The 13,434-nt window shown below is 37.8% G+C and overlaps 1 protein-coding gene across 3 annotated transcripts in view; it reads left to right on the plus strand.

Moving 5' to 3' along the window:
- KCNQ1 (potassium voltage-gated channel subfamily Q member 1) overlaps window positions 1-13,434 on the plus strand; it is a 539,828-nt gene that overhangs the window by 387,697 nt on the left and 138,697 nt on the right. For all 3 annotated transcript variants that reach the window (XM_073347264.1, XM_073347265.1, XM_073347266.1), the window contains 3 exons: window positions 3,134-3,228; window positions 3,897-3,943; window positions 5,060-5,121. In XM_073347264.1, the coding sequence (XP_073203365.1) occupies window positions 3,134-3,228; window positions 3,897-3,943; window positions 5,060-5,121 (204 nt within the window). The remainder of the gene's footprint in view (window positions 1-3,133; window positions 3,229-3,896; window positions 3,944-5,059; window positions 5,122-13,434) is intronic.

Here is a 13,434-nt window from a genome sequence, read left to right on the forward strand (position 1 = left end):
ATTTTCTCCAAAACAGGTGGGTAGTAATTAGGGTAGTGTGTCCCCAAATGTGCTTTGTACTCTTCTAAGAGGACCCAAAGTACTAGCTGGGGGCCTGCAAATTGTCTTAAGCTTTCCTGTGGTTTAAAACTGAAGTATTTGATGTTAGGGTGTGAGGAAAGCTTTCAGAATGTGAAATGAACATAACCAAAGCAGAGATGTCAGCCTGAGTTTGCAGAGAGCCTGAAACAATAGCTCTAAAGTGTGTATTGTCCCATTCATTTGAATGGGTGCTTACTCAGATGCTAGCAATGATACTTTAAAAGTAACATTGTAAAATATTTCCTTGCTGATCAAAGCACATAAGAAAGGCGAGGAAGATCTATGCCACTATTTTATCAGAAGGGAGTGTATGGAGAATTAACTGGAAGCGTGTGGCAGTCTCGTACATTAAGAGGTGTCGGCTTTAACAGCACATGGAAAGTGTGTGTGTGTTGGCAGGGAGAGCACAACTGATTTCATTTTTCTGAAAGAGGATCAGCTTTCAAAAGTTTGGGAAACACTGAATTGGAGTAAGAAACATATCTGTGAGGGTTTATTGTATTTTATTGCATTATTTATTTATAGGCATTCCTCCAGCATTCATCACTGTAGTAACTCTTTAGTGCAACGATGTTTCTTTTACCAGGGGATTTGTTCATTGTGTCTCAGCAGACTGGAACTTTTGAGAACTATTTAAGAGTTGCTGAACTTCACCATTACTAATAAATCTTACCAGAAGCTTTGAAAATGGATGCTATTTAAACTGCAACTTTTAAAAGAATAAACTCTACCATTGTTTCCCTGTTCCATGCACATGCCTTGGGTCTGATTCCCAAGGGTAAGCCTGTTGGATTCTCGCTTTATAGAAACAGTAAGGGCTGTGTTATGCAGCCTAACAGAAAATGTATACATGGTAAACAAGCCTGAAAACAAGAACTGCCTAATGCGTATATGGAATAGAAACATTTCACACAAGCCTAGGCCACGTTACTAATACTTTTAAGGAGAATGACTTTATGACAATTTGGGGTAATATTGCTGAATCATGAGAGCCCATCTCTTCATACTGAAAGTACCGCAACTGTGCAGAATAATAGAAATTTAAATTAGCAGGCTTTTGATATTGGTAGTCAAATGGCAGCGGTGTAAAGGGGAACAGAGGTTTGGAATAAACCCCAGGGGGAAAGAATTAGTGGTTAGAAGGCAGATGAAGTGCCCAAAAGCAGGAGAATAAATGAATGTATTCCATGGGTATCACCTCCATATGTGTGGATACAGCATCCATTTCATTTTCATTAAATCTTGGAACACTGGGAAGTTCCAGAAGACTGGAAGAAACCTGATGTTGTGCCAATATTTAAAAAGGGTAGACAGGATGATTCAGGTAATCATAGGCCTGTCAGTCTGACATTGATTCTAGGCAAGATAATGGAGCGACTGATACAGGACTCGATTAATAAATATCAAGGGAGGGTAATATAATTAATGCCAATCAAAATGGGTTTATGGAAAATAAATCCTGTCAAACTAACTTGATATCTTTTTTTTTTTTGGTAGATTACAAGTTTGCATGATAAAGATGATAGTGTTGATGTACAATATTTAGACTTCTGGTACCGCATGACATTTTGATTAAAAAACTAAAAAGATATAAAATTAACATGGCAGACATTCAGTGGTTTTAAAGTTGGCTAACTGATAGGTCTCAACATGTAATCATAAATGGGCAATCACCATTAAGTGGGTATGTTTCTATTAAGGTCCTGCATAGATTGGTTCTTGGGCCTACCCCGTTTAACATTTTTGCCAATGACCTGGAAGAAAACATAAAATCATCACTGATAAAGTTTGCAGATGACACACAAATTGGGGGAGTGGTAAATAATGAACAGGGCACTTCACTGATACAGAGCGATCTTGATCACTTGGTAAACAAGTCACAAGCAAACGATGTGTTTTAAGACAGCTAAATATAAATGTGTACATCTAGGAACAAAGAATGTCAGCCATACTTACACACTGGAGGACTCTATCCTGGGAAGCAGTGACTCTGAAAAAGATTTAGGGATTGTGGTGGATAATCAGCTGAACACGAGCTCCCAGTGCGACGTTGTGGCCAAAAGGGCTAGTGCAATTCTTGGCTGTATAAACAGGGGAATCTTGAGTAGGGGTAGAGAGGTTATTTCACCTCTGTATTTGGAACTGGTGTGATGGGTGCTGAAATACTGTATCCATTTTGGTGTCAACAATTCAAGAAGATTGTTGATAAATTTGAGAGGGTTCAGAGAAGAGGCAAGATGATCACAGTGGTCCCATCTGGTTTTGGAATCTGTGAATATATATTACTGGACTTGTGTCAAAATTGCTTGCACAGCACATCTTGTTTTCTGTGTTTGTCTGCTTACAGGCCTAAAGGAGCTTTTATGTAACAGCTAATCTAGAATACTGGGTTGATGCGAAGGCCCAGATTTCAGGGAGGTCTCTAGTTCGACACATGTTGCTTGCTGGGCTGATGTCAAGGCACAGCGCTCCGTAAGGTCACTAGTACAGCAACATTAACACACTGGGCTGATGTTAAGGTTACTTGTCACATGTCAAGGGACTGGCCTCAGTGACACCAGTGGCTCCGTACTTTTAGCATGGGCTGACGTGAAATTGCTGGTCTTCTGGTTACTGGCTCAGAAGAGTGAAATCTGTGTGTGCGCGAGAGAGAGAGAGAGTTTATGGCAACTGGCCTGTGACCATGAAGCTAACTTCCAGAAGAGCCCAAGATAACCACAAACCTCAGAGCAAAATGCAAACTCTCTTCTTTGACCTCTCAATTCCTCAATAACCTGTCCAAAAGTACATATCCCTACAGTATGGAGAGGGAAGGCACGAGAGAGAAACAGAGACTTTCATGAACACATTTCAATAAATGTGTAAGGTCCTGGGCATGGTAAAAAAAAAAAAAAAAAAAAACCCTGGAAAATCTCAATATTCTCTCATGCATGTAATAGGGTAGAAAATCATCTGTGTGAGTTGTCTGAAAAATCTGTTATTGAGGCAAATCACTGGCATGTCTTTGCTGTGGTATTTGTCAGGCTCTTCATTTTTTGGTTTTATTTTGCAGCAAGCCAGAAAACCTTATGATGTACGAGATGTTATTGAACAGTATTCTCAGGGTCATCTCAACTTGATGGTACGAATCAAAGAGTTGCAAAGAAGGTATGGCATAAAGTTCACTATCCTAAATGGTAAATGTCTGTGAAGAGGATTCTAATAAGCAGGGCAGTCGGGTGGGGATGAAACAATTTAAAGGATTGTAAATGGCAAGTCGGACTGCAAAATTAGAGAAATATTGTTTGACATAATTCACAGTAAAGGTTTCTATTTTGAGAATTAAAAAAAAACCTTAAATCATTAAGAACCATTGATCAGAACCTAGTTATTTGTATTGCTGTAGTGGCTACAGAGCCCAATTATAGACCAGTATCCCCACTGTGCTAGGCACTATACAAACACAGAATAAAAAGACAGTGCCTGCCCCAAGGATCTTATAATCTAAGAAAAGATACTACAGATGGATACAACAAAACAAGCATCAGGAAACTATGAGACAGTACTGATCATCATGAAAAGCAGTGGTCATTGCTAGAATCTATAAAATAACTAAAGCACTAAGACACTCATAGAGGGCTGATATTTTCCTAACTTCCAAGGCCAACTTTGGATCAAATGAAGTTGTTCATTTGTACTGCAAAACAGAATTACTTGAATATTGCAACCTATTATTTGGAGAAGAGGTTTTTCAACCAAAGAAAGTGAATATTCTGTTTAAATCTGAGGAAGAGTTATCTTCTGCTACGAAAAATATATTTTTTTTCTGTTTACAGGTTGGACCAATCTATAGGGAAGCCATCTCTTTTTATTTCTGTCTCAGGTAAGATAATACATTTTAATTCCTGTAATTATATGTAGACTATCAGTGACATGCTTGAATTAAAAAATGTCTGCTGCATAAATATATGACTAAGAACCACAAGAATGTGTAAGGTGCTCAGGTACTATGGTGATGTGTGATATATTTTTCTTTATTTTACACATGTGGGAGCTGAACCATAGAAAGGTTTAGTGGACTTGCCCAAGGCAGCACCATAAATCAGGAGCCCTGACTCCTCGCCCCCTGCTTTAATCATTATACTACACTAAATAACAGGCTACAATTAAACCTCAAAATGTGAGAGAGATGCCTGGAATAAAGCTGATTAGAACATATTTTTGTGAAAATATCGATGAAAAATACTTTTCATTACTTGTCAAAGTTTCAGAAATTGCCAGCCAGTTCCAGCCTGAAGTTAGGCACCTGAATTCATATTTAGCCACTAGCACCTCTGAAAACTTGGTGATTTTTATTTAGGCACCTAATATTAGGCATCCAGTTTTTGAAAATGTTGGTTTTTAATCTCTGTCTGCCTCAATTACTTCAGCCTTAAATTGGAGATTATTTTCAGAGGGGTGTTATGAAGCTAAAATCGACCATCGTCATATAGAGCTTTGACTGGAAATCATAATAGAAGTGCAAAGTATTAATAGTATTTCTTTGTTTTGAGATGTGGTTCACATACATAGATATCATCTGCTTGGCTGCTGAGAGCTATTTGTTAATGTCATTTCCAGTTTTAAATGTCTAGAAAAAATGCAGATAAAACATCCTCCATGAACATTATCAACATGGCTGTAGAGCTTTACATTGTGCCAGGTTGTTTTTTCAACTGTAATTAGAAACATACACTAAATTAGGAACAGTTTAATTCTCTTGGTTAAAAGCATAAAATTAAGGTTGAAAGCGCTCTAGACTAAACAGCTATTAAAAACCTTGGCTTGGACTAATGCTATAAAAGAAACAAAAGCTACTTTTATGAAATAAAACTATCATTCTAGCAAAGGTGCTCAATTAGTCTGCACTGGTGAGCTAGTTAGACACCTTGTGTTGTGGCTTAATGCTATATTGTTATAACACTGTGTATTCATTTGAAAAATATGCCTTGCTCCACAGAAAAAAGCAAAGACCGAGGGACTAACACGATTGGTGCAAGGCTGAACAGAGTGGAAGACAAGGTAGGCCTGAGTTAGTAGTGGTAGTGGATGGAGATGGTCCATTACTGAACAGTGCTGTGTTTCATAGTATTCAGGAAAAACGTATGGCTTAAATTGGAGTAACATGCTGGCTTTTCCAAGTGATGGAAAATAATTTTAACACTGAAAGTTGCATTTTCTTCATGATTGTTTTAACAGCACAGATGAAGAAATCAGGCTTTTTAATTGATCTCAGTCTCTTTTGTTACTCACTTGGTTTTTGATTTTTAATGGTATGTATTACACATCTCAATGCTCTACTTCCTTCCTTCCTTCATGATAGATAAAAGGCTCTGTTCCTTTAATACTCTGGTATATTACAGTCCCAAGATTTCTCTTTGATCATTGCTCTGTTGTTTATATAACTCCACCTACTATTCCTTAGAGAGAGTGGGAGCAAATGTTGTTCTGTCCTGGTTTTCATTCTTTATGACAAATGGAGTTTTTCCTTTCAAGAGATGTGAAGCCAGGGGAGAAAAAGCTGTTCTATAATCACAAATTAACAGTTAAGTGCTTTGCTGCAGCCCTTTATTTCAATGCTAGCTGCGCTTGATGAGCTAGACAGAAAGATAGAGATTTATGTCAAATTCAGAAATATAGAATTGCCTATGTTTGTTTTAAGGATAGACACAGAGTTAAGAGAATCACTGATTGGAGCCTTCACCCGTCTCTCATAATAAATCTGTTTGAGGTTTTGCAAGGGTTCTTTTAATTTTATGATCATTTTCACTCACTTGTTCAGTTTTCTGGTTTGGTTAAGACTAGAAGTACAATTTGTGAAGTATCTTGAGCAAAGAAGCTCTCACGGTACTTCTAGCACAATTGGAAACAAGATAGACTAATTATCTCATGAGAGAACTTGGTTTTGCTTTAATTTCCAGTCCACTTTTGCAGACCAAAGTGGTTTGGTCAAGGCATCCAAACTTTCGGGTTGCTTAGGCAACACCTAATCTGTGGAGATTCACCAATGACTTGTTTGTTTCTCACATGGTTCTCCATCATGCACGACATAAATGTAAATGATCGTGCTCAGAGATTTACTTCTGCATAGTGTTAGTATATGGTGTTTTAAAGAAAATATGTGGATTGAAGAGTTAGGGGTCGGATTCGGAGACGATGCATGACAAGGTGTGTACTAAGCAATGATAAGGGAGTGTAAGGTTGCATAGGCACCCAAACAGGTTTTGCACATTTATGTGCTGTGCAGTGCTTATTCAAGGATCTGTACTTGGAAATTATACATGCAAATGGAGCTCATTTCTCAAAAAGCTGGCATGCTACTTATGTTGTATCCTTGAGGTGGATTAAAAATGTTGAACATGACAAACGTTGAACATTTCTCACCTTGGCAACTAGCTTTTGACCAAAAGATAAAGTAGATTCTGTGTGGTGGTGTTTGGAAATGTACAATAAAAAGATTTTGAGTTGTAGCTGGTTCAGGGAACAGAAATCCACTTTCTAAATCAGTGATACTCAGACTGAGGCTCGCAAGCCACAAGTGACTCTTAAAAATGTCCCCGGCAGCTCTTTGCAGCGCATGATATTAAAATACTGTGTGATTTAATTATTAACCAATCTAAGTTAACCAATCTGGATGGTTTTACTTTGTAATTAACTAATTAAGTTACTAACTTGCACTGTTATTAACCAATAAAAACCGAAATATATTTGTCTCATGTTACACTTAGAATAAAATTTTCAAAAGCACCTAAATGACGTAGAAGACTAATTGCCATTTTCAAAAGTGACTTAAGCACATAAGGGGAGATTATCAAAGGCACAAATGGCAGGTGCCTAACTCTTGTTGAAAATTAAAGTTACCACTTGTGCCTTTGTTCTGTTTCACTGAAAGTCAGTAGGACTTCGGAACCTTTGTCCCATTTTCAAAAGTGACGTAGGCTCCTTAGATGCTTTAGAAAATTTTACCCTGGATCTTTATTTTTTTAGTCAGTATTCTGTAAGGATTCCATTTTGTTTTGAAATCTGTCTTCAGCATGTTATTTAGCATTTGCTTAAGAGAAAGGCAGAAGACAATCTCAAAGACTAGAGTAACAAAGTAACTTTAGACCTTCTGCAGCTGCAGTTAAAAAATTGATTTCACCATAGTCAAGGTATTGACATAGATACTGCTGTATTCAACAGAATATTTGTACTGTCCAAATGAAATTTCCTTATTTTTTTTGTCTCACAGCTACTTTCAGATAAAGTTTTTGTACATAGGACTAGCTGTATTGATTAGATAACGTGCATCTCTGAAACCACAGATGACCTAATAAACTACAAAGAAACTAGCATCTGATACTTAAAAACAAGGCTAAAATTTAACCCAGATATGCCAAAATTAAATAGGCAGTATTTTTATACTTCTATGACTTGATATAACAGTCATAAATTCAAGGTGTACTGATTTGTAAGGATGGACAAATAGTAATTAATTATTTAAACAGTGATACTCAGACCTCAGAAGTTCAGGAGCCAAACTGGCGATCAACATTACCCAAAAGAGCCCCAGTAGTGTGAATTCATTGTTTCATTTACTATTGTACTATATATTCATATTTAAACAGTATGACGGGAAATGTGATACTTCCTACGTAGGGCGGATAAATACTCCATCTAATACATCTGGTTTCATAGGTAACTAAAATGCTTTTATAAAGAGATTCAGACCCAGATGCTCTGCTGCACCCGAGCACAGTGGAGGCAATGGCTGGTGTAGGGCTGTCGCGAAGCTTGTTACGGTTCTCTGATTCTCAGGTTGTTCCAATGGTCCTATAGGCTGTCCTCCAGCTGGGCATATAAACTGGGCATATATCCCCTCCAATATAGCTTGCTCACACACTCCTAGTCTGGCCACAAACAGGGAGTGGCATATAAGTTGGCTCTACCCCAAATGAGGATTCTCCATGCCAAGCAAATTCTCAGTGGCTAGTTTCCAGCTCCTTTGCACCAGCAGGAAGGGACCAAGGCATTTCAGATGCATCCATTTATCAGTCTGCCAGCAGAACAGTTATTCAAAGTTACTACTTGCACACGGCATAACAATAGCCAAAGGATTGGGGTGAAATCATTGCCCCATTGAAATCAATGGCAAAATTCCCATAGACTTCAGCAGGACCAGGATTTCACTCCAGGTAGCTTGCTTTTTTCAAAGCTTCTCCTCACCTCGTGAACCACTTCCTTTATTATTGGATCTTTCTAGGCCTTTCCATCACTGTTGGCAAAGCATTTACACTTGTTTGTAATAGTGAGAGAAGCAAATCTGTTCTAGAGCTCCATGTATCATGGCTAGCAGAGGCCACTTCACAAACAATGGTATGTGAAAGAGAAAATTTTCTGTTTTATTAATAAATGGTTTTTATCCAGACTTAAATGTCACTATTTTTCCCAGCAATCATGGTGTGTTATAGAAAAATTCTGCCCTCTCAGAAAATTTCTGAATTTTCATGCATTTGCCCCCCACCCCCCCAATACACTATTTTCTAGAAATTAGGAACAGTTTGGGGGAGGAGGGTGGTTTCTGCCAGCAAAAACTACCTTTTAATTTTCACATGAAACACACCTTTGTTTCCACTGAAAGAGGAACATTTTTTCTTCCTGTGGTGGAATTTGGCACCTCTCATTAGATCTTGAAGGGGAAAATAAATGCCCCTTAATATTTCTGTATAAAATATCACCCAGATACCTGTGTACTGAATGAGGCAGGGTCCTGTGGAAAATATAGTATGTGATCATATGTGGCATAATGCATGTGCACACGGGGGCCAAATTAAAGAAGAAAAGGTAAAAAATTCATCCCAAACACTTTAAATTTGTCAAAGTTACAGGCAACTGAAAAAACAGTCTTATAATAGCGTCGAGTAACCTTAACTATAGGTGTCACTACCTGAGTGGCCTATAATAAGAGCTACAACACTCACTGTCTAGTATGTATTCAGAACACATTTTAGTTCTGCCATGGTTCTGTGCTGTGTAAGAGTCAGTATCGTGTGCCTTGTTCTTTGAAAGATGAAGCTAAGTCAAGAACCACACCCTGCCCATCTGTTCCTCTAACATGCACCTCAGAGGATGTGGCTGAGCAGGAATGTAGCAAGAACAAATCAATTTATTTGCTGTGCCCAGACCTTTCTTTTCATCCTATAACATCTGTGAAGGTCCAGCCCCCCTGACATCCAACCCATGAAATCTGGCTGCTGCTGGCTGGCTACCAAATGCAAAATCAAAAGCAGTTTTCCAGATCTGCACAGCTGTTTTATGTGCCACTGTTGATCGAACTGCAGAACACACCACATGCCAGTGGTTTAACTCTCAGAATTCTTTAGAATCATAGAAGATTAGGGTTAGAGGAGACCTCATGAGGTCATCTAGTCCAGTCCCCTGCTCAAAGCAGGACCAACACCAACTAAATTATCCCAGCCAAGGCTTTGTCAAGCCAGGCCTTAAAAACCTCTAAGGATGGAGATTCCACCACCTCCCTGCATAACCCATTCCAGTGCTTTACCACCCTCCTACTGAAATAGTGTTTTCTAATCTCTAACCTAGACCTCCCCCACTTGCAACTTGAGACCATTGTTCCTTGTTCTGTCATCTGCCACCACTGAGAACAGCCGAGCTCCATCCTCTTTGGAACCCCCCTTCAGGTAGTTGTAGGCTGCTATCAAACCTTTATTTGTCACGGATCCTTTCTTCTCTCCACAATGTGACATTTTTGTCTTGTGACTGTCATGATAATTGCTGATACTAAAATTAATATAACTATATCCAACCACTTTCTAATCATTATTTTAGGTATGGTATGCCTAATCTTCATTTTTTTATTTTTTTTTATTTTTTTTTGGTTACAGGTGGACCCATTACTTAATTTCCCATAGATATTTTGATGTCAAAACATGTTATCCTGGGAGATCAGCTGGATCGTACAGCTTGGGCAAAATTTAGCAGTCCTGGATTCTGATATTCTGCTCTACCTCTGTGCCAAAACTCCCACTGAGGTCAGTAAAAGTTCTGTCTGAGTGTGAAGAGCAGAATATCACAATCCATGTTCACGAGAAATTAAAGTAGACTTCTCCCACATAAGATCTTTGCTGTAATCATTGCTATATTAAAATTAGATTCTGCTTTCTTAAGAATCACTACTATAATTCAAAGCAGTTTTCTGGGTGTACACTTATCTGTGCAAACATGAATAACTGATTTCACTGAAATCATCAATACCGTTGAGTAGTTAGCATGGTCACCGTTAAAATCTTTACAACACCTTTTATAACTATAAAGAATACTGTGAATAACCCGGCACTGTTATCTGTTTCTAAAAATAAAGTTGTAAAGACTTAAATGGGAACTCTATAAAGAAGTGGAAGCCTTGTTGTAGGGAACCACACAACACATTCAAAAGTGGGCATGCTAGTCATGCAAGTGAGTATGCTCCCTAAGTGTGCAGACGTAAATTTGAAAATGTAGATTCACAAGTCAAATTGAAAATAAATTTGTTGTGGGAAGTAGTTTATAATTCTTGAAATATTTATAAATTCTCTGAATAAAAAGAATCATACAGTGGTTTATTCAGTCGCCCATTGGTATGATGGAAAACAGAACTCTTCCTTAAAGGTAAAACTCTTTGAGAAGTTGTTCCTGCATGTTACTACCCAATGGACAAATGTGTAGCAGTATTTTGACCCCTTGGTGGTGGTCTTATGCACTTCTGTACAAATTGGAACCAATTCCCCCATTCTTCTTCATTTTATAATGCCTAGTTCTCTAAAAAGGTGTTTGATTGTTAAATGTATAGATTCCCTATAAAGAATCTATTGTAAATACATGACCTGCTCTCAATACGTTAGCTCAGTATGGAATTTACTTATATTCAACAAGAGCAGTGACACTTCAACGGCCTTCCGTGCACTGGGCTTTAAACTGAGTCTGAAAATCATATATAAAATGTGTCTAAATGCTGTTCTGGCAAAGTTGGTTTCTACTGTGGTTTGACCACTAGTTTAGAAATTATCCATACTAGATGTATTAGTTCCAGCTAAGCCAGTTTCTATCTTTAAGCCTGGTTCCTTCACTCAGTTTGAGCCTTAATATGGATGGAACCTAAGATCCAGTTGCTGACTGCTACTATTTTTCCTTTACCTGGATTTTGCTGTTGGGCCCCTCATCAAATAGTTCCCTGTTATGCAGATTTCATACTTAACTTTGGGTTTTTGCATCTGTTACTGTTTAAAAGCCTGCTAGACTGGATAAGGAATATAAATTTCTGTAGTTACATACTGTGAGAGGTATCTAACTGATCAAATATGTAATCTGCAAGGATTTGATTACATATTTAAGACAGCACATGCTTTTTAAAAAAAAATCCTCTTAGTGCCTCTTTGGACAGGATGTGAAATTGAAGTCCTGGCCACTTTACATCATCATAGAATGTCTGTGCCCTTTCATAATAATACAGGTGTACCTCATGTCCTGGGTAAATTTGAACTCTGGTATATTAGAGTCTTCCTACCAAATTTCACTGTGTTTGAAATTAATGCAATTTACCCCTCATTTCCTGCCCTAAACTGTTTTATAATTTTGCTGTGCACTGATAAATAGCTTCTGGGTGTTACAGCAGTGGTAGCTGCTTTTCAGTGGTAAATGACACGTTATCCTATATCTACCTCACAGGGGTGCTGCAAGGTTTAATTATTGAATGTTTGGAAGATACTTTTGGATGCTTGTAAAAAACACACTATAGAAGTCTATAGTGTTATCAACATAATCATTACCCCATGCTGCTACTATGCACTTACATTAGTAGCACTTTAAAAAAAAAAAAAAGAAAGAAAAAGTTTTCTGCATGGAGCATCTCTTGCACATCGAGCAGCCAATCCTGTGAGGTGCTGAGCACCTTCTGTTAGTTTCATTGTAGTCAGTCGGAGGTTGTGAATATGCAGCATGTCAAAGAATCAGGCCCAAATGCTGACATTTTCTTACTTCCAAACACAGGGCATCTATACAATTTTAAATGTTAAATAATATAATTCCAAGAACATATTCCATCATTCCCCACTCTTAAAATAAATTCAAAGTGAACAACTTTTTTTTCCTGTGCTTCGTCACTGCAAACATTTAGCATTATGTGAAACAATCCAGTGCTGAGGAAACCCCTAGAACTATCATTCTTTGCTAAACTCTAGTTTTCCCATCGAAAGCTTGCTTTAGGTTCAGATCATCCATCATACTTAATTCAAAAGGTGGGGGATATTTTTGTTTGCCTTTTTTATGTTTAGAGTGTTTCATTCCTCTCTGGCATCAATGGACAGAAATTAGACACTGAACTGTAATCAGCAGAGTCAACATCCCCCATCTGTCCCCTCCTATTTTCCAAAGATGAAAGCTTCCCCACTAAAACATATCCCGCCCATTACATAACACACTAATCAGCCCATAACATAGTTTCTTTTCCAAACTCTCTTATTATTTAATAGTTTCTGTTTTGATACCATGCTTAATAGGCTTATGCTCAAATGTCTATATAGTTGTATTCAATTCCAACTGCTTGCACCAAATTCCCCTAAGCAGCCCATCCAGTGGGCATTTATTAAAGTTGATGTTTTATAGTATCATAAGGTAAATGATAAATCATGCCACTAGTAATACAAAATCCAAGTATACATCCAGTGCAAAAAGATTTAGGACCTGTGCCAAAGTCCATTAAAGTCAATCAGAGTCTTTCCCTTGACTTGGTGGACTTTGAAGCAGGCCTTTAATCACCACATAATACAGTCACAATGATCCAAAATTTGAATCTTCCCTGATCAGGAAGGCTGAATCACTGAACCCTTTTATAGTCATATAATATTGAAATTCATTTTTCCACTGCATTGTGTGATCCCAGCTTACTCAGTAATGTATGTGTTGTGATAATTATCCATGAAAGTACTTCACTGAGCCTATGTGTCTTTCTCTCAGTATTAGAGCCTCTGGCTGTGCACACTGATGTTGGACATTGAAAGTGGCCAGTCAATGTGTGTAAATAGCAAAAGAAAAAAAAAGTCCAGAAGAGGAAAACGGCTTCCTTTAGTGTATGTGATGAGACCAACCTGAGCAGAACTTGCACTGTTTATTTTATTTTTAGTGTTACTAGGTAAGCTAATACCACTAATGCTCTGGGTATAGAAGAGTGTCTTTCTTCTTTGTTTTTATCAGACACATATGTGGCAAGAAATCATAGATGTTCCTTTATTCATCTGAACAAGATTCTTGCCATTAATACCTTTGTCTCCATTCTTTGTAATGCCAGTTCACAGACAAAAG

The sequence above is a fragment of the Lepidochelys kempii genome, chromosome 6 (genome assembly GCF_965140265.1).
Source record: "Lepidochelys kempii isolate rLepKem1 chromosome 6, rLepKem1.hap2, whole genome shotgun sequence".
Lineage (NCBI taxonomy): Eukaryota > Metazoa > Chordata > Testudines > Cheloniidae > Lepidochelys > Lepidochelys kempii.